The following is a 25,194-nucleotide window of genomic DNA, read 5'->3' as shown; positions in this document are numbered from 1 at the left end:
CACAAAGGAGGAGGTTCTCAATTTGATCGGTATTTTTTTTATCTATGTACACCGATTACTCTGTGATTTATGATCCGATTTACGTAATTCTTTAGTTCGATGCAGAATAGATGCCATTTGGTCCTATTCTGCATCAAACTAAAAGCCAAATGTAATAGTAGGTACCTACACTTGCCACGCGTGACTTGAGTGGGATAGCTTCAAAGCTTTGTCTAGAACAAAAAACCCAAGCGGACAGACACGCGTGGCCAGACATCCTTAATAATTACAGTAAGATTTTTATATTAAGTTTTTATTTTCTTTAGGGCTTGGCACCTACTCAAAACCTATCAATAGGTAGGACATATAAACAATAATATTTTATTAATATTAAAGGTATAGGTTTGCATAAGAGGTGTATTAAATAAAATTTTTAGTTATTTGATACTTTTCAGTTTTTGAAGTCGGTTCTTTTAAACATAGTTTTTTTTTATTGTATCAGTATTTATGGCCAGAGTTAGTATAAGAAACAAAAGACCATAGCATAGAACCTTGCCGAACACCCACTCTTCCTTTACCGTTTACGACGAATATTCATGTCAACTCTACCTCTGATTAAACATCTGCTAGCAAGAAGTTGTTAGTTTGCAAAGGTAGGCAGGTATTTTAGATAAGTAGGTCTGCTTGGAATTAATGTCACTTATCATGTCCCCTTCTCAATGCGCGAGGTTTATAATATATCAAATGCGAATTATGTATAGAATTGTATCATATTACGTCCCATATGGGCTAGTGGTTGGTGACCCTGCCTACTGTGCTATAGGTCCCGGGTTCGAATCCCGGTAGGAACAAACATTTATATAATTAATATAGATGTTGTTTCCGAGTCATGAATGTTTATAAGTATTTATGTATGTTTAAGTAAGTATATTGTATTAAATATATCATTGTCTTGTGCCCATAGTACAGCCTAGTTTGAGGCAAGATACTTTGTGTAAAGGTGTGTCAATATTATGTTTATATTGAAGGATTTTTGAGAATCCAGCTGCATTTGAAAATCGCAATTTTTTCGCACGATATATAAATATCGTGCGAAAAAAGATATGACAAAACATTAAACAACAAATTGTTATTGTACCAGCTATTTTGCTTACTAATTTAGTTGCATTTCATTTGTGTCATTATACTACTCTGGCAAATACAGTATCAAATTTAAAAAATATTATTATTACGTAAAAACTATAATCACTGGATAATTATTGTATACCTAATTATTCCATAGAAGCAATGAGCAAGATATATAAATAGATTGAATTTTATTTGATCAACAAATAAAATTAGAAATACAGCAATTATGTGACAACATGGCTATCGAGGTGCCAAGAACTTTGCATAGTTATCATAATGTTTATTAACTTGCATAAATCTGAAAATGACAAAATGGAAAAAGTAAAAGTCATAAGGGCATTCCAGAAAAAAAAATATATTTGCATAAATTTATACATTTCCTATGTTACACAATGTGAAAATCACAGATCAATCACAGTCCGTATTCCGACGACTTGAATCTCAAGACAACAGGGGCGCTGGTGCACGGTAGTATTGCCAGTTCTGTGACCACGGCAGTGACGAGGCTGGGCGGTGTGACGTCATACGCCAAATTCAAAAGAGTTAGGTTGGGATTTGAGTGCCAGTCCTTCAGCGGCGAATTACCGTCTGTTTTATCGATCAGAGCTTCCGGATCACCTAAAAATAAATATACACATCAGAATACACACTAGAAATAAGAGATTGCTTGTAACTAATTCTAGTAGGCTTCATAAGATACATAATAGCTTTAAGGGTAAATGTATACACTTCTATAATAAAGTCCCAGCCACTGTTAAGGCATTATTTATAAATAAATTTAAATGTTTTATAAAAAAATGGCTCTGTCGTAAATCCTATTACTCCATTGCTGAATATATAAATGACCGGACAGCCTGGGACTAGGTTGTGATTATTTTATAGCGATAGAAATGACTGTACAATATTGTATATTTTTATTGAAAAGAGCGCAAAAAAAGAATGCTGGGAGAGTTTCTTGCGCCGCTTCTTCTCTCTCAGAACGCCATTCGTTTCCGAAGCGGTAGTAGTATCTAGTAGTTATAGAAATGACATCAAAAAGAATTCTAAAGGAATCAATTTTGTGAAAATAAATGCCTTTTATACAACTTTTCCGATGAGACAAGCAAGACGTGATTATATTTAATGATAAATAATAAAACTTTGGAACAATTTAACAAAGCTAATACAAACAAGTAAAAACGACAATAGCTGCAAAAGTAGTAACTGCAGCGCAGCCAACAACGCCCTTCTCCGAATACAATAAGGAATGATGTTTCATGCACATAGATCTAAATAGTAAACAGAGTACGGTAATTGATAACAAGACATTAAACAATAGTACAGGACATGTGATTTGAAATGTATACATTATTACTATTATATTATGTGTTTAGTATATGGTGAAGTGTGTGGGTGAGTGTTAGAGATGTATATAGTGATTGTGAAGTTGGTTACATTTGTGCTGTGTGTGGTTTTCTTAGGTGTGTGATACCTCTAGATCACAGTTTCTCAACCTTATTTTGCTCACCGCCCACTTTGAGAATATGTTTTTTTCTAGAGTAATTTCGTGTATTTTTTTTGCCTTTTTAGACTATATTTTTTAATATAACCACGCCCCATCTGCGCCATTTCAATGCCCCCTAATTTTCTCTGGGTCTTCTACTGCCCCCGAAAGTCTCAAACGCCCACATGGGAGCGTTATCGCCCACGTTAACTAGATTATTTATACGTCTAGACTCCAGATAGATTATGAAAGGTGGGAACACGTTAAAAAAATTGCGGGCGAACTGATAGAAAACCTCTATTTTCAGCAACTGCATGCGTCACTAAAAATGACATTCATATCGCACGTGTAAGCCGCAGTTTTTCATGCACACTGAAGTAAAAAACCTGCCCTGTTTTCATGCGTTGTCTAACAGCAAGAGGCTCTAATATATTATTAGCAGTGCCGCTCAGGATTCTTGATATAACCCAAAGTTCTAAGCGGCATCACAATTATTACCCTCGTCATTTTCAGATAAAGATGTTAAGTCTCATTTGCCCAGTAATTTCACTAGATACGGCACCCTTCCGACCGAAACACAACAATGCTTGCAAATTACTGTTTTTGGCAAAAGTCGCCACTGAGGTTCTCACCTACCTGGCAACCTTCGAAAAGAAACCTCCTACTCTTTTTAAGGAAGAGGAGAAAAAACGAGCGTGCGGGTCCTGATGTTAAGTGATCACCGCCTCACACACATTTAAGAAAATAAAACCCTAAACATATCTAAATCAGATACAAATCATGATGAAATTAATCTAAAGATATGGTATATCAATAATATGATATTTAATCGACTAAATGACAATATCGTTTCTGATTTATATCAGAAACTAACAATACAAAAATAAACAGTAATAAACAATACACTGGAAATATGACATTTTTGAAGTGAAAACTTCTTTAGCATCGTTGTGATTTGAAAGTGGATGAAATGAAAAAGCGCCAGTTAAAAGAGACAAATCAAAATCAGTTTATTCACGTAGGTCACGGAAATGACACTTATGAATGTCAAAAAAAAAAATTTTTCTTATTGAATCTACCGCTAAAGGGTTGAGCTAATGAGAAGAAGTAGCAAGAAACTCATTGCCACTCCTTTATATCAAGATTTACATTTACATCGATTTACAAATCATTTCAATTACAATGACAGACACCCAAATTCATAAGATTTAACGTAGGAGAAAATGAGATAGGACGCATTATACAATGTTTCTTATGGTTGTGGTTCTCCTTTTTTTGCTTTTATTTTCTTTGCCACATACGAGGTCCGGTGGAGTTACAATCTGCCATAATTCGAATGACGGAGCCCGTGTTGTGTTTGCTCCACAAATGAAACTCAATAATTAAAATCGAATCGAAACAATTTGTCATGTAGTGAGTCTATGCTTTCATTGACTGTCAGTGTCATTTTTTGCGTACTAAATACCACAGAGTATTTTAAGTTATACTGGAAACGAATTACCTACACGTTCGCAATCAGCAAAGGATATTTGAATTTTATTTCAGTTCCATGCCGTTGTTTTGTATTTTTACGCCGAGTTGAGATACTAATTATATTTTCTCCGTAAATGCTGAAACTATTACAGTGAGTATCCAAATGTTTTAAGTTTTCTTAAGTGTTAATTCCGCCAATATTTGTCTTTAAACAATTCGACACGTGTTTCGCCCCTGCATCCTCAGGACACGTTGACTCGCCTAAATCTGGCACCAGTCTCGTCATTTTGGCAAAAGTTTTAAAACATATGGATAATTATGGATTTCCGCAAAGTAACGCCTACTTCAATAAATTTTATTACAGTGAGTGTTATTTATTATGAAATTACTACGCAGTACGAAGTATTGTAACTACTTACTTTATTATGTATGCGATAAGTTACTTATTTAAAGGTATACGTGGCTTTTACAACATTCTTTAAATCATGATTGGTTAATGGTTCAGAATAACTCTGTAGGCACTAACTAACTTAACCTAATATTTTTTTAAATTGTGATTCCAACCAGATATTTTTTTTTTGTGAATGAAAATAGAATTATCAAGCTTTGTTTTATTCTAACATTTATCGAAAATATTTGTAAGTGGCCCAAGCTCCACACAATGCTTGTCATTTTCCTTTTTATATTTACTCCTTTTCAAATGAAAATAAAATCTGATAATTATTATAACCTTAAAAAAAAGTAGTAAAATTAATTAACCATTATTGTAATTTATATTATGTTTTTGGATTTAGATTTTACTAATGAACCAAACCGAGTGATGTGTACATCTATTAGAGTCATGTGTCAGTGCTTGTTCCTTTATAAAATAAGACCCATTGTTTGTCAAATATAACATAATGTTGATGTTCTGTATAATAAAATATAAAGTGAGGGATATCACTTCAAATAACAAACTGATTTTTTTAAATGAAAATAAGGAACGAGACGAGCAGGACGTTCAGGTGATGGTAACTGATAAGCCCTGCCCATTACAATGCAGTGCCGCTCAGGATTTTTGAAAAACCCAAAAATTCTGAGCGACACCACAATTGCGCTCGACACCTTGAGACATAAGATGTTAAGTCTCAGTATGTTTGTTGCATAATTTTACATATTATATTGTAATTGAAATGATTTGTAAATCGATGGAAATGTAAATCTTGATATAAAAGTGGCAATGAGTTTCTTGCTACTTCTTCTCATTTGCTCAACCCTTTACGAATTAGCGGTAGATTCAATAAGAAAATATTTTTTTGACATTCATAATTGTCATTTCCGTGACCTACATGAACAAAGTTATTTTGATTTGATTTGCCCAGTAATTTCACTAGCTTTCACCCTTAGCTAGAACCCTTCAAACCGAAACACAGTAATGCTAACATTAGTGTTTCACGGCAGAAATAGTCACAGTTGTGGTACCCATAATCTAGCCAGCATCCTGTGCAAAGGAGCCTCCCACTGGTTACAATAATAATAAATCTGGATACTGACCGATCTCGTTGTAGACGAAAGCGTCGTACTGCACGCGCTCGGTGAACTTGTGTGTCTCGCACGCGACCAGCACCGGCACGTTGTGAGCACGAGCCACCAGGCTGGTCTGTAGTGTGCCGGCCGTCGCTACTACTGCGCCCGTCACTAGCAGCGACTCCGCACCAACCACTACCTTATCGATCTACCCGCAAATTTTTAAAAATAAGTTAAAAAAACTCGAATTGTGTGCTAGGAAACATTGTAGAAGTGAAACTTCAACTGACAAATTCAACTATTTTTATTCAAAATAACATGTGACATCATTTATTGAAAGTCAAAAAGTACCACCCATTCCAAAAAATATGCTTCAGACCTGATAAGAACGGTCGCAACAAACTCGGCGGGATTTTTTTTTTCACAAAATAATATGATTACAAAGTAATATCGTACAATTAAACTTATTATGTTAGCGTTGCCTAATAGCAATATACCACAGGACATAATACTATGGAAATAACTAAAGTATACTAGTCGCGCCGTATCTATGTCAGTTAATTGTCTAATCTTTTTAACCACGTATGCCGCCGAACTAAGTCTGTTCGCCAATCCTTCAATATGGGATATATATATATGCCCCATTGTAATTTTGAATCCAGAGTAATGCCAAGAAATATAGCAGATTCCACCAGTTTTATCACCTCCGTGTAACAACAACCGATAAAGTTAACAAACAAATATTTTCCAAGGAAAATATTTAAAAATAAGTATTGCCCAAAAAACATTCAATTAAATGTTGATTAAAAAATATTTTAAAAAATTCGATTAAATGTTGTTTAAAAACATTAAAAAAAAGGGTTGCTCGCTGGGATTACCGGTAGAAATGAAAACTGGAATATTAATAATAATAATAAATTAGTTGTGCATTTTTGAATGTTTTTGAATGATTAGGGAATAACTGCGCACGATTTCCTTTATTTATCAGTATAAAAGTACTAGCATTAATGTGGTTAAATACAATATTAATTTTACGCTATCGTACACAAAAATTACAATTAATATTACACAAAAAAAATCACTTCAGAACTGTTACAATTACACTGGCCTTCAATAGTAAGTATCACACTTTTAAAATTGGGATAACGTTTTAAGTTCACAAGATATACTTTCGAAATAAAAAGAACTCCAAAGAGAATTTAATTTTGTACATAAAAACTTTATAGTCGGTAACCTTCTTTTAAGAATTGGCTGAAAAAAAACATCAAAAACAAAACCATTCCTTTTTCAAAGTGGACGTTTCCGAATTACAATTTTACCATTCACATTTTTCTTTCTGTTTTAAATTTTTTTCAAGATCGATGGGTCTTGTTTTAAAAATTTATGCTAAAAAGCACATAACATTTATTTATCATGCCTCTTTCAGTTGAAGAATGTGCTAGGATCATGGCTTTTCTGGAACTAGGCATCAGAATGCGTCGCACTGCAAGAATGGTGGGTGTGACGGTACGAACGGTCCAGAAGGTAAAGCGAAGGTACGAAGAGACTGGACACCATCTGAGGAGACCTTGTAATGGCAGACCCAGGTGTACCAGTGCCCGAGAAGATATATTATTTCCACTGTGTTAATAAATCGCCTCCAAAATGCAGTTGAAGTCCAGCAACAGCTACTTCAGACCCGGAGGGACTACATTAGTGACAGTACAGTGAGAAGAAGACTTGCTGAAGCAAATTTGAAACCCCGAAGACCAGCGAGTGGCCCAAAACTCGAGAGACAGCATCGAGTAGCGAGACTGCGATACGCCCGTGAACACATGCAGTGGGATGAAGAAGAATGGTCAAGAATTTTGTTTGCAGATGAGTCTCGATTCTCCCTTTACACTTCTGATGGAAGGCGAAGTGTTTACAGGCGACCTGGTGAGCGATATCTTCAAGCCTGCATCTCAGAAAGAGTCCAACACGGTGGAGGCAGTGTACATGTATGGGCTGGCATATCTTCAGAAGGTCGCACAGAGCTAGTAGCCATAGAAAATGGCACCCTCACTGGGCAAAGATATGCTCAAGAGATTCTCAATGAGTATGCAGCAAATATGCTGATGCATGATAATGCCCGACCACACACGGCTCATATCGTACAAGAGTATATTCAGGAGGTCGGTATCAGCGTGATGACTTCGCCATCAAGAAGTCCTGAACTCAACCCGATTGAACACGCCTGGGACGAGCTTGGGAGTATAGTCAGAAATCGCAGACCACCACCCTCAGGGCACTAAAGCAGGCCCTGGTAGAAGAATGGGAGAATATTCCCCAACATCGGCTCCGAAACCTAGTGTACAGTATGCCAAACCGGCTCGAAGCTGTAATCAGAGCTCGAGGAGGCAATACCAGTTATTAAAAAAATAAATAACAAACAAAACAAAACAAAACAAAAAAATTTTAGTATTCCCATACTAAATTACATAATTAAGTTAAGCTAAATTTAAAAATTAAAACAAACTTATAATTATTGTTAGTAAACTTAACTTAAGACTAATATTATAAGAATTTAAAAAGAGAATAGTTTTATGTTAGTATTTTTTTTTTTCTATTTCTTAATAATAAATGTTTAATTAGTAGTATGGGCCCCTCTTTGGGTGAAGGCCTCCTCCATTTTTTTCCACACTATTCGGTCTTTGCCCAATATTAGCCAGTCTTTTCCAGCGTATTCAATCACATCATCAGCCCACCTCTTACACGGTCTTCCAACTTTTCTAATGCCCACCGGCCCTTTCCATTTCGTTGTATTTATCGTCCATCTGTTGTCTGTGAGTCGTGATATATGACCGGCCCATTGCCATTTTAGTTTCAATGCGTGGGTCAGTGCATCTTTTATTTTTTGGTTTTGTCTAATTAGAACATTTCTTATCTTTTGAATTTTTCTTATTTTCAATATACTTCTTTCTATTGCTCTCTGTGTCGTTCTAATTTTTTGTTTAACTTTATTTGTGAAAGTCCATGTTTGACATCCATATAGAAGACAAGGTAATAAGCATGTGTCAACTACAGTTTTCTTCAGCTTTAGATTGAAATCTCCCTTTAGAATTTCTTTCAAAGACCAAAATTTTTTCCAGGTTAAATTCCTTCTTCTTTCGACTTCTTCTTCGTTGGAATTTTTATCAAATGATATTTGTTTGCCTAAATATATATATTTTTCAACGTATTCAATTTCATTGCCGCTAGTGGTGATGGGTATTTGAAAACTGTTAGTCATCACTTTGGTTTTATTGAAATTCATTTTTAATCCAATTTTTAAACTTTCTTTGTCTAGTGAATTGATCATATTTTCTAGGTCTTTTGGAGTTTCTGCTAGTACTACGATGTCATCAGCGAACCTTAGATGACTTAAGAAACAGCCATTAACTATTATGCCTTTGTTTACCCAGTCAATTTGTCGAAATACATAATCCAGTACCAAAATGAAAATTTTTGGGGACAGAGGGTCTCCTTGTTTTACTCCGCGTTCGATTTTTATTGACTCTCCTCTTGTTTCCAATTTAACATTACTGGTACTATTAGAGTAGATGTGTTTTATTATGTTCTGATATTTTTGAGGTACATTAAGGGATTTAAGTGCTTTCCAAATTGAATCATGACTAATACTATCGAATGCTTTGTTATAATCAACGAAAGCTGCGTAAAGTGGTCTATTGTACTCTTTATATTTTTCGAAAACTTGTTCTAAGGTATGAATATGATCCATTGTACTGAAACCTGAGCGAAAGCCAGCTTGTTCTACAGGTTGTTCGTTATCAATTTGTTGTGTTATCCTTTTCAAGATTATTGAGGAAAATAATTTACATATGTTTGCCAGTAAATTAATAGGCCTGTAGTTCTCTATATTGTTAGGATCGCCTTTTTTATATAATAATATGATATCTGATGCATTCCATTGTTTCGGTACTACTTCTGTATCAATTATCATATTAAATAGCTTTGTTAGATGAGGAACAAGAACGGGTGCATAAATTTTTAGTATCTCATTACTTATGTTGTCCGGGCCTGGGCTTTTATTTGTTTTTAGGTTTTTAATATTGTCATATACTTCTGTTTCTTGTATTATAATATCATTTGTCTGTGTACATTTATTATTTGTATGTTTTGTTATTTCAGACCTCAGTTCCTCTTCCTCTGTTTTACGATATAATTCTTTATAAAAATTTGATGCTTGATCCATTATATCTTTTCTAGTATTTGCTATGGTTCTTTTATTTTCAATTTTGGGGATCCATGTTTTATGAGTACACAATTCTTTGAAAGCTCTTTTTACGCTTCTGTGATTTTCTAAATTTTTTGTGATAATATTTTTCCTATGAATACTGTAATCTTTTTTTATCGATTTTTAGTTTCTTTGTAAATTTTACTCAATTCTTCTTTAAGTTCTTTATTTTTATTTTTTGTATTTATCAATTCTGTTCTTTTTTTAATTAGATTGTCTGTTTTTTCGCTAAATATTCTGTTCCGGTTTTTCTTTATCTGCACTTTTTGTGGTGTAGGTCTTTGTAATATAGCCTCTGCTAGAAAATTGTAATAATTTTGTACATCAATTTCTTTTTCCCATTCCCGTTGTTTCTAATCCATGTAACATATACAGTTTTCTAAGTAATTCTTTGTTTCTTCTTCTGTGTAAGGGATGGGAAGCTTTGTTCTGTATGACCTCCTACATCCACGTCCATTTATTTTTTTGTTTTTTATTAAAAAACGTATTAGTTATTGACAGTTTGTGTTCAAGAGCATATTCTATTAATCTTTCTCCTCTTTCGTTTCTTTGTCCAATACCATATTTTCCCATGACCATACTTTCTCTTGTTTTAGGTTGACCTATTTTTGCATTGAAGTCTCCTATAACTACAACCTTGCTGTCTGCTAAATCATGCGCTTTTTGAAGGTCATCATAGAATTAATCAATTTCTGTATCACTTGCTTTTTCTGTAGGTGCGTATACCTGTATTATTGAAATTTTTATTTCAAATTGTAAAACGACATTTGTAACAGTGCTACTCTTTCTGATATTCCTGTGAAATTTGATATATTTTCCTTAAATCTCTTCTTCACCAAGAATCCTACTCCATGCTTGCCTTTAGTTTCTCCCATGTAACAAAATATATATTCTTGATATTCTTCTATACTGCAGCCTAGTCTTCTTACTTCAGCAAGTCCTATTATGTCACAATTAATAGATTGTAGTGCGTTTGTTAATTCTAAAAGTCTTTCTACCGAGGATAATGATCTCACGTTGTATGTACAAATTTTTAATAATTCTTTTTCTTTAGATGGAGGGTTTTGGTCTAAATCCTCACGATGACCAGTCGGATTGAGGATTGGTTTCTTATTTTCCTTATAATTATTGTGTTTTTGCTTGTTTTTTCTTTCCGGTTTATTGCGGTGACTGATGATTATTTCCTATGCTGTGTTTTTATCTCTGGTCATGATTGGCGTTAACGATGATAAAGTGCTGCTTCTTTCTCTCATCACATCAAACGCATTTTTTCTATTCACTTTGTTTGAGCTATTAGTTTGTTTGCGTATTTGGCTTAGAGGTGAAGATGGCTTTCTTTTATGTCGTTGGGTAGTTTCTGAGGAAGTACTATCTTTAACTATGAGTTTATCAAATTTGATAATTGCAAAGTTTCCTTTGCTTCTTTCTTCCATCATCTTTATTTTTAGTGCTTTTCTCTTTTCAATAACTTCCTTAGAGTAATCATCGGTGATATAAATGTCTTTAAGTTTCTTCTTGTTTTTTATTATTTCGTATTTCATCCATCTGTTCGTTAGTGAAATAAGTACTGGCCTTATTTTCTGTGTTCTTCTACCTCTTTCTTTCCTATTCTGTAAATGTAGTCAATATCACTGTTACTCAAGTTTATATTTAATTCGTTTTTTAGTTTTTCTACTGCTATTTCCATAAGATTAACAGTTGATCGTTCATTCTCTTTAAGTCCGTGTAATAATGTATAATTTTAGTTTCTAAGAATTAAAGCCTATAAAATTTGCAACAAAACGTTTTTAATCTCAAATCTCTACCTTCTATAGTTAAGAAAAAAAATTAATTTGAAAAGTGTGATACTTACTTTTGCAGGCCAGTGTATTTTGCATTAAAAAGTTTATCTTTTAGAAAAATCAACGTTCAACCATAATTTCAACGACTTTCTTACGAAGTTTCAATCAGGTCACGTGTCCTGACGTGAGTTTAACATTTTATACCCATCCCAAGAAAGGTGCTGAACGCCACTAAAGAAGTTTCAATAATCACAACTTCCCTTCACATGAGGGGCTTTACCCGCTTGCCCCCTATATATTATTATTAGCCTTTTAATTGGCCAGTTTATCATTAATAAATATCACTTTTTCTCAATTTCTGCGGGTCCGGTTGCCAGTTGAAGAAGACCTCCTCCAATCTTCCCCATTCCTGTTCCTGCCTTATTTCGGCATCCCATCTACTCCAAGGTCTGCCTCTGTTTCTTTTTCCATTCCTTGGGTACCATTGAGTGACAAATTTCTTCTCTCCATCTACTCCATTTGTATGTTCCTATAATCATATGTCCTGCCCATTTCCAATATTTTATTGTTATTTTGTGAGATACATCCTGAACTTTTGTCTGAATCTGATACTGCTATTCTTTGTCCATTCTTTTGTTATTAATTTATAAATTATTAAAATGTTCGATATTAAGAATGGACTGTAGATTATTTGGTAGGCGCAATAAAGCAACCGTGAAAAAAGGAACAATGCATGTACCACCTACCTTTACTGCTCCTCGCCACACAGCATCCACCGGTGCACGGCACTACAGGAACCCACGTGGTTCAACACTCGAGAGAACGTCTCGGCCGGCACCTTCTCGTACGGCGGTCGCAAGCGGAAGAGAGCTTGTGTAGGCCTATGAGTTGCGCCCACACAAGCGTACGTCACGCGATTGTCGCGACTAGCGCCACCGTTTGCTACCGGTTTCAACTTGGGGTTGAAGTACAGTAGCGATAGATGGCACCTCAGCAAGTTCGATCTCCACAGTTAAAATTAACTGGCACTTTACCAAATAATATACAATGCAAAGACCGAACACCTATCATACTTCTTTCCATGGCGCGCTGACATATAGATAGTTTGCCCCCTCTAATTTAAAAAAAACGACAGACAAGTATACAAAACATACCGTGTTCATGACGAAGCTGAGCGCGGAGATATCTACGTAAGTGCAGGTGACCCCACACACTGACAGCCGGCGGAGCATTTCGGTGCCGCCGCGGTCCAGTCGAGTGCCCACGATCACCGCGCGGTACTTCACGCCGCTGAGGTGAGCCTCGCGGAGGATGCGCTCTATTAACGAGCAACTGTTAAAATAATACAAACTATCGTTAGAAATAATTACATATTGTGAATTTTTATAGTTATTGGTCGACATTGTATTTTCTTTGATTAACTCGAGTGTTACACATTTAAATAAAACACTTTTACATCTCTCATATTCGGTAAGTAGGTCCTTATTACCCCCAAATTGGGCTTGTAGGTGACCAATTAGCGCTCTAGGGTAATAATGTATCTAGAAGAGCCTTAGGGCGGAAAGTAATTAAAAAAAACTCTTCACTCTTTCAGAAAGTTCGCGTACATCTAACCATCAAATACTGGCAATAGACATCATGCATTCAGCCCAATGACAAAAGAGGTCGCTTCGCTATTCAGCCTTGTCTTCGTATGAGTATAATAGTCATCAATTTTAAATATCGAACGGCGAAGCTCAATTTAGTTCTTGAAAAAAACAATTAAAAAAAAGATGAAAAAAGGCGGGAATAGAAAACTTTTACTTTAAATATTGTTTGTTTTTGGGATTTTTATAATTACGTGCTAATTTGGAAAAAAAACATGAGTTCTGCACCCGATTCGATGAAAATGGAAGCTGAATCAGCAATTAACAATATTTTGCCTGAAAGTTCTAATGAGAGATATTTGAAAACTTACGACAAGTTAATGAAGTGGCGTAAAGAAAAACGTGTAAAGTCTTTATCTGAGACTGTATTCTTAACATACTTTAGTGAGCTATCAAAAAAGCTGCAGCCATCTAGTTTGTGGTGCATTTACTCAATGTTAAAAGCAATTATGAGTACTGAACACGATATCAATATCAAGAACTTATCATCTTTTCTAAAAAGACAATCAGCTGGGCACAAAAGCAAAAAGTCAAAGGTTTTTACAGCGCAAGACGTGAAAACATTCATAAATGAAGCCCCTGATGACATATATTTATCTGTTAAGGTACGTAAAATAACAAATCACATAATGGTAATAATTCATCATTTATCTTTTAAATTCTAACAATCCTATAAAATTAAATTAAAATTTCGCTTGTTTTAGGTGGTTCTTATCTTCGGTATAACTGGCGCATGCCGAGGTATTGAATTGACAAATATAACAATAGAGAACATAGAACAACAGGGTCAGTTGTTAGTAATTCAACTACCGAACTACAAAAACTAAAATTGACGGAACATTTGTAGTTCCTCAATAATTCTCTGAATTCGTACAAAAATACAGAAATCTTCGTCCTGAAAATGTAAACACCAACCGATTTTTTTTTTTGAAGTACCACCAAGGCAAATGCTACAAACAGGTTATTGGAAAAAATACCACCAGAAGTATGCCGAAGCAAATCGCAAGTTATTTAGAGTTAGCAAACCCGGAATTGTACACAGGTCATTGCTTCCGGAGAACATCGGCTACACTTTTAGCCGATGCTGGGTCTAACTTAATCACTATAAAAAGTCACGGTGGGTGGAAATCCAGCAAGGTGGCTGAAGGTTACATTGAAGATTCCATACAAAATAAAAGTAAAATTACCAACCAAATAACGGAAACTATTCAGCTTTCAAAAAATGAAACATCTTTCTCAAGAGATGATCCGAAACCATCAACTTCTGCTGAAGAAAGCTTCATCCCGTCAGATTTTGTCCATGACCAACAAATATCACAATCTCAAACTATTAACATACCCAAAAAACACCTGTCCTTAAAATTTGAAAATTATTCTCATCTCACTATAAATTTTAACTAATAAAATGTTTTATTATTGTAATGTCGGTTTTTTTCTACTTACCTCACAATCGAGATGTAAAGCAGAGTAGTTAACTCGGGTGTAAGCATCAATTGCACCCTCGAACAATAGGCGCCCTCGTGCGCCTAAATATCTCGGGCTGCAATTGATGCCTTACAGCCCTTGGCTACTAATCTACTATTAAATCTATTATTAAGCTGGTGAATGCCTTACGCAAACGAGAGCGTTACGAAAAACGTAGCGTTACACGAACGGTGATTTCTTGACTTGGGGAGTAAGCTGGCTTTTTTTTTATGAAAATAAGGGACGAGACAAGCAGTAATTGATTCGCCCTACCTATTACAATGCAGTGCCGCTCAGGATTCTTGAAAAACCCAAAAATTCTCAGCGGCACTACAATTATTGTGCTCGGCCCCTTGAGACATAAGATGTTAGGTCTCATTTGCCCAGTAATTTCACTAGCTACGGTGCCCTTCAGACCAAAACACAGTAATGTTTACACATTACTTCTTCACGGCAGAAATAGGCGCCGTTGTGGTACCCATAATGTAACCGGCTACCTGTGCAAAGGAGCTTCATGGTAAACTTTCTAAGTATATTATGTTTCTTAAATTAAATTTGTAACAACGCTTATGAACCTTAATACTTCACTCGAATGCAACCCGAGAGGTCACAGGTTCGAGTCCCGCATCGTCAATAAATTTTGGTACAAATTAAATTTGTATATTCAATACCAGAAGTAAAGGATATTACTTTAAAATAACAAACTATTTTTATACACTAATTTTTATAAACTTACTATCCATAGGTTAGTATATTGTCTCCATTGCTAATCTTGTTCCTGACCGTGATGCTAATTGCTTCACCCGCCATATCTATCTGCTCTCTAATGTATCTGTCTATTTCTTCTTGAAGTGTTTTCTTAGCCTGCAAGTGAAACATACAAGTTTTAAATTGGGGCTATAACATCATTAATTCACACATTCAATGTTCTGCTATAAAGATAGATAAATAAGATAGATTTGAATTTAAGTTTTGATAATTATTAACAGATTTCAATTAAGTGCATTACATAATTAAGGGGTCTACAAATATGCCTGCGTTTTCAAAGGTTGATAACAGATGCAATTAGGTGCCCTTTAACAAAGTGCCTTACAAAATAATTAGAACTATCAGAGCTTCTATACCAAGTTCAAACTACTCTGTTAATTAGATCTCTTATAATGCCGCATATTGAGGATCCCCACTTTAAACATAGCATATTTTTCCACATGTGTTAATATTAGGAAGGGGCCTCAAATCTGAATTACCAAGAAAATTATTAGGCATAAGTTAGAATTAATAAGAATATAATCAATATGTAAAAATTTGAATTTAATATGTATATTTTGAATGATTGCAAAACTGAAGTGGCAGTGGGCAGGGCACATAGTTCGACGGACAGATGGCCGTTGGGACAGTAAACTCCTCGAATGGCGACCACCTACCGGAAGACGCAGTGTTGGTAGGCCCCCAAGATGGACCGACGATGTGGTCAAGATCGCCGGAATACGTTGGATGAGGGCAGCGCAGGACCGATCGTCGTGGAGATCTTTGGGGGAGGACTTTGTCCAGCAGTGGACGTTTTCCGGCTGATGATGATGACGTTGATGTTGAATAGTAGGAAGGTAACATTTTTAGGGCGTCTTCCGCGGCATTTCCGTGGCGTAGTTTTCGTAAGTATGGTATTACCTTAAAGCTTATCGGACGTTCCGGCTGATGATGATGCATATTTTGTAGATTAAAATTTGTAATCTCTTAATTAGATAATTTGATGTTAAAGACACGAGTAGTCTACCTACTTATTTTATACATCACAAAAGGTCTAATAGCACTAATATTTAGTTGACCTAAATGAGCTAATTATAAATTAAGTTTTAGTAATATAACATTTTTATTTTTGCTTACTTTTCTATAAGACTGGCACTTTTAGTATAAGTTTTTAATGGATAAATAAAGATTTATTATTATTTTTATACATTTAGAGGCACATCTTGTGTCAAACATGCCTGGGCACTGATACTCCACGAATTATGATGTTGGAGTAATCTACAGAGATGTTCTTTTTATCAAAATAAGGGACGAGACGAGCAGGCCGTTCAGCTGATGGTAATTGATACGCCCTGCCCATTACAATGCAGTGCTGCACAGGATTCATGAAAAACCCCAAAAATTCTGAGCAGCACTACAACTGCGCTCGTCACCTTCAGACATAAGATGTTAAGTCTCATTTGCCCAGTAATTTCACTAGCTACCGCGCCCTTCAGACCGAAACATAATAATACTTACATATTACTGCTTCACTACAGAAATAGGCACCGTTGTGGTACCCATTATCTAGCCGGCATCCTGTGCAAAGGAGCCTCCCAATGGTAGAAAGGTCTTACGTCAAACTCGTCCACATTGTTAGGCAGCTGCGTGAGATGGTGTCTGAAGTGTTTGAGCGCGTTGAGCTCAGAGGCGGCCGGAGCCCTGGCACTCCACAGATACTTGGTGCTGGACGCCAGCTGAGCCTCGAGGCCGCGGGCGAACTCTGTGCGGGCCGGAAGACTATAGTCGCGAACCATCTGTAACAACGGGAAACAATAATCTATACTAGTATTATAAAATCCAATCTTTGGATTACAAGTCCGTGGTTTATCTAAAGTACATACAAATATATTTTCTCAGATAAATGACACGCACCTTTTTAAGAGCATCAAGTAATGCGATACACCTTGCGTTGGCCCCTGTGATAACATGAGACGACAGTTGAATCCCAAGCTTGATGACTGCAGGATGTAAACTGAAAATTAATTCAAAGTCTTATAAAATTTTAATTGAATATTATACCTAGAATATGAAGGATTTATAACCGATTTCTAAGTAAGGGAGATAACCCCGACAGAGAAATCCATTCCGCAAGGTATGCCCCAGACCGCAATCCTGTAATCAGGCAGGCGTGGGGGTCTGAGTTTCACCACTTGGACTGCAAGGAAGGTAACCTCTTTAAAAAATCCCTTAATCCTACGGTGTGGATCACGTGCTAAGATGATGAATGGTTGACGGGATAGATCAGTCACTGGCGTCCAACCTCAACAGACCAGGCGCACCGTTGTTGCATATAGCCTTCTCTTGGGAATGGGCGTCACCTCATATCGGCCCTACTCGTGTGAACAATAACGGCAGAAACACAAAATCGAATTCTCTCAAATTCCTCCGGAATGATTGACCAGGCTTCGGATTCGGGAAACGTTACGGGCTCAAAAAACTCATACAACAAGCTTTTCATAAAAGTATGTTAGTAAGTCGACCAAGAAGCACCTCGTAGAGCGAGGCCACCCAAAGCTCACAGACCACTGGAAAAAATCCAAACCTGCCCTAGAACTGAATCAACTCCAGAATCACCACACACAAAAAATTATAATAGCTTATATTTCACAATCAATAAATTAATATGTATATTTATCTATATGTATACATCTACTATTATATATTTCTTTTTTAAATGTATTTTAATACTTTATTATATATTATTACTTATAAAAGTTCAAAATAAACCCAATCAATAACACCTTACTATATTATTCTCTGAAGATAAACCAAGTCAACAGTCTTTGTAGTCAACCCAAATGTTTTTAAGAATACCCTCAATTTTATTTCTGACCGCTCAAGTACAAACCAGTAATATGTATGATGGACAAATGTTATTTATTTTCTCGTAGAACTGTTAAAAAATGTTTTTCATAAGTTAAATTCTTATAAACGCTTTTATGTACTGAAGTAACTGTAAGAAACAATGTATCTGGAAGTAACTAGTATTAAAATACAGGCACGGCCTAGTTTAATGCTAGTGACAACTAAAATAATATAAAATATTTTAATTAACTATTAGAAGAACTACTTATGTAAAACTATAATAACTTTCGTCTTACGCTTATTTCTCGTGATAACCATATAACGTCTTCACAGCTATAATAATACGTTTTATTTTCATTTTTGTATTTTTCAGTTGTTCGTATTAAACTTGCAAAATTTTTACTGTTAAAATTTAGAATAATTAATTAATGATTAGTGTAAGATTAATAGTGTATCTAATGTTTATCTGGAACTCCCTCACCAGACCCGCTCAAAACGTTAAACCGATTCAGTAGATTGACAGTTGATATAACTGATGACTTAGAACAACCATTGCCAACTAAAAGCCTGACAAACCACCACCTATATAATCTTTTATGGTATAGAGGATGTGAACAAGCTGACAGAAGCTATTAAATCATCTGCTGAAAACTCCCGATTCACACATACAAATATTAATAAAAATCAACTTAAAATTACTACTGCTAATATAGTGCACAAAAATGTTATATCAAAAATTCGTGAAAAGGGATTAATTGGGCACACCTTTAATCGAAAAGACAAAATACCCTGCAGAATTGTTATTAGAAACCTTCATCACACAACCCCACATAGCTCAATAAGAGAAGCGATAAAGGAAACTGGTAATACCGTAGAAGGCGAAATAATAAATGCTAGGTATGGAAAGGACAAAAACCTACACCAACATTTTTTGTCAATGTTTCACCCAACAATAAGGCAGTGAAGAATATTAAAGTGATCTACCACCAAGTATGTAGTTGTAATAGAAGATCCGCCAAAAAGAAACACAGTTATGCAATGCCAAAGATGCCAACAATATATTATAAACCCACTAACATTAAAGAAGTAAATGGTGTTATTAGGCTAATGGCGGACAATAAAGCTCCAGGCTTCGATTTAATCGACAGAAAAGTTCTCATGGAGCTCCCACGGAAAGCTATCCTCTTCCTTGTTATGATTTTCAATGGTATCTTAAGAACTGGACACTTCCCAAAATTGTGAAAGGTATCCCAAGTAATAATGATCCAAAAACCGGGAAAACCAAGCCATGACATAAACTCCTACAGACCTATAAGCCTACTGAAAAGACTCTACCTAGAGCTCCAGAATAGATCCATTATACCTAACCACCAGTTTGGGTTTAGAAAAGAATACAGCACAGTTGAGCAGATACACAGAGTATGCAAAGTCATCCGAGATACATTTGAAAATAAGGAATTATACTTCTCATCTGTATTTCTGGATATTAAACAGGCATTTGACCGAGTTTAGCATAAGGGCTTGCTATATAAGATTAAAATACTCCTCCCATACCAACACTTTACTCTGATAAAAATCATATTTAACTAATAGGATATTTCAAATTAAAGAAGATCAAAGCACATCCAGATTTCAATAGATATTGGCAGGAGTACCCCAGGGCTCCGTTTTGGGTCCAGTCCTATACACGATATATACACATGATCTACCCCATTGCAACGAAGTGACAGTGGCTACGTTCACACATGACACCGCAATTCTAGTTCGTAGTATATGTTCTAGAGAAGGGTCCATGATTCTCCAACACAGCCTAATTCAAATTGAAAAGTGGCTGAATAAGTGGAGAATTAATGTCAGTACCCAAGTCAGTCCAAGTAACATACAGCCTCTGAGGAGAGAAGACTGCCCCCCCGTCATCCTCCGGAATACTCAACTCCCCCAAAACAACAGTGCAAAATACTTGGGAATGCATTTAGACCTGGACATGGAGAAAACACATACAGACTAAGTTGGTTAAAAACAGGAGTTTGTATTGGATGTTGGGACGGAACTCCAGACTATCACTGGAAAATAAATTGCTTATATATAAGAACATCTTGAGGCCAATATGGATCTATGGAATTCAACTGATGGGTCTGGCAAGTGACTCCAATATCAGTATAACACAAAGATGTCAGAACGACAAATTAAGTAATTGAATTTCAATGACTTACCCCCTTATTCATAACAGGCTGCTAACTTAAGGCATTGCTAATTCTCATTCTGTCTTCGTCCATTGACCTAAGTCAGAATGAGAAAAAACACTCCTTAGCGGCTGTTTTAAGTTTTAGTGTTATATAAGTGTTATGTGTTAGCAGATCATTATGAATAAGGGGGTTTCATTGCTTCCATCAATTATTGGACATATTTTAAAAAATTATGAAGTTATTAATTTTGAGAAAAATATTTGACATCTACCAATACTAGAATCGGTGCTATATTTTGTGGTGTCAGATTGACCTGTTATAGTTAAAAAATCAATGTACTTATTGGATGTGATTACTAATTATTATGACAGCACAACCATAATGTTCACGAAGCATATTTACACAAACAATAAATTCAATCTCTTAAAGGTTGATGCATCCAATATATGATAATTTATATTTATACAAGTAATTAATTAGTAATTAAAACGCATTTAACCAACACAATTCATATATTGGATGCAGCAACTTACAAACTAATTTGTTTTGTATATTACAGCCATAGTAAAATACTCTATTGATTGAAAAGAGTGGCCGTTCAGTTTCTTGTATGTTCTTCTCACAAGCTATACTTTTTCGAACATATGGCAGATAAAAGTAATATTTATAGTGACTATTCAAAAGCGCTTAATTTAAGCCAAATTGAATACATGAAGTTTATATGACTTTGACTTTAGTATCGTCAATATAATCTAAATTGTAACACATCATAAAATAAAAGCATACTCCAACAACATTCCACTGTATCCCTCACCAATCACATTTTAGATGTTAGTAATGCAATACAGCACCTCTGTGTGGTCGGAATAAAAAACGAAAGAACTTGCAGATTTTGCCTCGAGGCCGATGAAACACCTCTTCATCTGCTCTGCAATTGCGGCCCACTAATGCATAAGCGTAACACCATCCTTGGCGATTATACCCTACACCCAGATGCTGTTCGCAATACTCGCGTCAAGAAGATACTACAATTAACAAACGCGGCAGGGCTTGACGACGAGCTAAAGTATGAGTGGCGAACACAATAGTTCAATTCTGGATGTGGTGTTACTAGGACCCAATTAGGACTAGGCATATAGCCACCCTCTCCAAATAATAATAATAATAGTAATACAATCTTTCCAGCACCTTTGTTTTTGTTATGTTATTTATGTAGTTTTCAGACCGTAGAAATATTTGTGATTTCAAGTGTGTATTTTACAATTTAGCCTCCCTTTACAAGTTTTCACTTGGTCATTTATGTGATGTGAGGGGTCATACACCTACTTATCAGTGTTTTATTTCGAGTAGCACTCACAAAAATGATTTCCTTTTTTGTTACCTTGATACCTATAAAAAAACTTCGCCACAAACAATATATCTTATATAAGTATGAATTAAGGATTCAAATATGTTAATGAAAGAGGCTTGATTTATAGATACAACCTATATAGCCAATTGGTTAGTGACCCTGCCAACATTTATATGATGAATATGGATGTCTGTTTCCGAGTCATGGATGTTTATATGTATTTAAGTATGTTAAGGTAAGTATATATTGTTGTCTTGTACCCATAGTTCAGGCTATGCCTAGTTCGGGGCAAGATAATTTGTGTCAATATTATATTATATAACTTTGATTCATAGAATTCACTCACTTTGAGTTTAATGCCATTTGATTTAAGGACTCAGCATCCACTTGGGTACACAAATGTTGGAACCAGTTACAGGTACCATGAGATTTTAGTTTAGGCCTCTCTAATGTTTTTGGTTTTGGTGATTTCTCCTGCAATTAATAAATATTTTACAATTCACAAAAATATTTTTTTAATTTTACAATCTCAAGTCAAATCAATGGTGATTAAGATAAGCACACCTTTATTGAAGTAGGCGTTATTTTACGGAAATCCATAATTATCCAAATGTTTTGAGTTTCCTTTAGTGTTAATTATGCCAATATTGATCTTCAAACAATTTGACACAACACGAGACCTCGTGCCAGAGTTTGTTGATTCAATATTTCCTGAGGATGTCTCGAGTACAGGCGAACACGTGTTGAATTGTTCGAAGACAAATATTGGCGGAATTATCACTCAAGGAAAAATAGACAGAAGAAATACTGCTTGCTATTAATATGAAATAGTCATAACTTTTTGCCAGGTTGTTTGATAACTTAGATATATTAATATGCTTTTGGAGACTTGCCAATGGGATACAGCTAATTATACCATTATGTAACAGTTTTCTAGAAGTGCTCATTACATAATAATATACATGCACAAATGGTTTCAAAATTATTTCTGGTAGTTTTCTAGTTTTTGTCAAATTTATGAGAATGTTCAAAAATAATTAAAGGTTTAATTTAATACCTTGCTTATATCTTTAGCAATACTTGTTTCCTTTGCCTCTTTTGGCTTCTGTTCTGGTAGAGCTTCTTGCTTCTGTTGTGCTTGTTTTGCAGCTCTTTGTGCTTCTTGCTTGGCTCTCCTTTCCGCTTTCAACTGGGCTTTACTTTTCTCTTCTTCATTTGGCTAAAACAAATAAAAATCCATGATGTCAAGCATAGGGTCCATTTAATTTATTTTAATTAAAAAAATCATTAATTTATTATAATTAAAACAATCCATATCCATAAGATTTTCAAGCCTTGATCGAGTACAAAATGATTGCCCAGACAATTTTCGAAACTTAAGGTAAACAAACACAGAGGTTCTTATAGAGATACTATAATATGACTGCACATTATTTAGAACAGATATTGACTTCCATGTGGATATGATAAGCCATAATGATAATATTATGTTTTCTCAGTAATTCATTCAATTAAAATAAGAAGAGGTTATTTCAATATGATTTACAACAATCATTTTGACAAAAAATTTACCTCACAACCAAAGATTATTTTTTATGATTATATTACCGCTAACTGGAGCTAATTATTGTCAACAAGAAGTAACAGCAATTTATTTTAAACGTAACGATTATGGTTTAAAAATGCACTGAGAATAATTCCACCTCGGCATACACATCACAAATTAGGATATCTTCCCCACCATCTGGATGTGTGGCCATTTTCCACGGTGCGGTTTTCAAGGAGCTTTCTTCAACATACTATAAAGTTATGGAGTAAGCTTCCTTGTGTGGTGTTTCCGGGATGGTATGACATGGGTGCCTTCAAAAAAAGTGTGTACACCTTCCTTAAAGGCTGACAATACTCCTGCAATTCCTCTGCAAGAGAATGTGGGTGGTGGTGATCACTTAACACCAGGTGACCCATATACTAGTTAGTCCTCCTTGTCCATAAAAAAAATTAAACCACCCAAAAATTCAGTTTATGAAATATACTTATTGTTTTTGTGCAAATGTCTTAAAGCTGCAAAACACACTGCTTCAAAAAATATAAACATTATTGATGTTCAAATTAAGATAGGTGTTTTATTAGTGATTAGCCTAATTTTGAAAAAAAAATAGAAATCTGCTGGTATTAAAAATATTCAATCTAATTTTAATTACCTTATTTACATCCATTGCATGTACAAGAGCTGTTACATTTTCTACATCCTTGGCTACATTCACTATGTCCCTCAAAGTGTTCACCACATCAGTAACAGTCAAATTCTCATTTATCTTAACACCTTCATTCTCAGATTTTTCTGGCTTTAATTGTTTAAAAGTTTTCAGAGAATCTTCCAAATGTTGTATTTCAGCCCTATCCACTTCGTCCTTGCTTTTAATATTTCTTACTTTATCAACAGTTGATGCAGAATATTTGGGCTTATCTTCTCTAATAGTTTTTGATTTTGTTGGCTGATTATCTACTTTTTGGGCATCTTTTGAGCACTGTGACTTATCAACTTTTGTATCACCAATTTCTTTCTTCTTAGCTTTCATTTTAGCTAATTTCTTTGCCTCTCTAGCAGCTAACACTTCTTCGCGAGATTTTGCAGAAGGGTCGGACATTTCAATCGATCTCAATTGTCTTGATATTTATAATAATATTTTTCATATGAAATTGGTTTCACCTCGTCTCCGAGCTTCTTGAATTTCTAATTCTTATTGGAATAGTTAGTTATTAGTATGGATAAATATTAATGCATTATTATAGCAAAAAACTAAAAAAAAGATAGATGAAGAGAAGAAAGAAAAAAGTAATACGTAGGTATATTTTTTACAATATAACCTAAGAACCTAACCTTTTATACTTATTTATTCGATTATAGGATACTATAGTTAACTTTTAATATTAATCACATATACATTTTGGAATTTAGATTACTTACTTTTTTATTATTTATGAAACTACTAAAGTAAATATTGGAAATCTTTTATATTAAGACGTACACAAAAGTCTTCTGTCTATAATTAAAGTAGAGTTGAGAGCTACAAGACAATATTAATTATGAATTCGCAGCAAATATCAATGTATAAATAGATATTTCATCACAAAATAGAAAAACGCATATATTTTCAACTTGTTTGCTTACAACAATATTATTATACTCTTTGGTTTGCAAAAAGTGCTAAAAATTTAACACATTTTTTTATATTTATTTCATGACCATAGATGCTAGTCCTTCAGTTGGACAGAAATCGGAATAATAAAATGACTAGGGCTGCCACTTGCTACTCGATTGCAAATTGCAAAAAGTTCAGACTTCGG

The 25,194-nt window shown here is 34.9% G+C and overlaps 2 protein-coding genes across 2 annotated transcripts in view; both read right to left on the bottom strand.

Annotated features, from left to right (window-relative positions):
* Positions 1-25,194, bottom strand: part of LOC126976405 (zinc finger protein OZF-like) — a 132,895-nt gene that overhangs the window by 64,801 nt on the left and 42,900 nt on the right. The window lies entirely within an intron of this gene.
* On the bottom strand, positions 1,443-25,031 carry LOC126976395 (translation initiation factor eIF-2B subunit delta). Its single transcript, XM_050824705.1, has 10 exons — positions 24,815-25,031; positions 24,048-24,586; positions 22,904-23,065; positions 22,193-22,320; positions 17,377-17,476; positions 17,079-17,258; positions 15,452-15,579; positions 12,760-12,937; positions 5,597-5,777; positions 1,443-1,725 (listed from the first exon to the last, which is right to left on the bottom strand). The coding sequence occupies exons 2-10, from the start codon at positions 24,492-24,494 to the stop codon at positions 1,520-1,522; spliced, it is 1,710 nt and encodes a 569-aa protein (XP_050680662.1). The 5' UTR covers positions 24,495-24,586; positions 24,815-25,031; the 3' UTR covers positions 1,443-1,519.

This window comes from Leptidea sinapis, chromosome 40 (assembly GCF_905404315.1).
Source record: "Leptidea sinapis chromosome 40, ilLepSina1.1, whole genome shotgun sequence".
NCBI lineage: Eukaryota > Metazoa > Arthropoda > Insecta > Lepidoptera > Pieridae > Leptidea > Leptidea sinapis.
Note: the sequence above shows the minus strand (reverse complement) of the source record. Positions and strands in the feature narration are given on the sequence as shown.

What these genes read in the sequence shown, in the direction of transcription:
- LOC126976395 (XM_050824705.1), bottom strand. Translation starts at nt 24,494, where the DNA reads ATGTCCGACCCTTCTGCAAAATCTCGCGAAGAAGTGTTAGCTGCTAGA. An exon ending in ACAATGTGGACGAGTTTGAC is followed by an intron (nt 15,580 to 17,078) that starts GTAAGACCTTTC and finishes TTTCACTTGCAG; the next exon opens with GCTAAGAAAACACTTCAAGA. An exon ending in AATATACTAACCTATGGATA is followed by an intron (nt 12,938 to 15,451) that starts GTAAGTTTATAA and finishes TTATTTTAACAG; the next exon opens with TTGCTCGTTAATAGAGCGCA.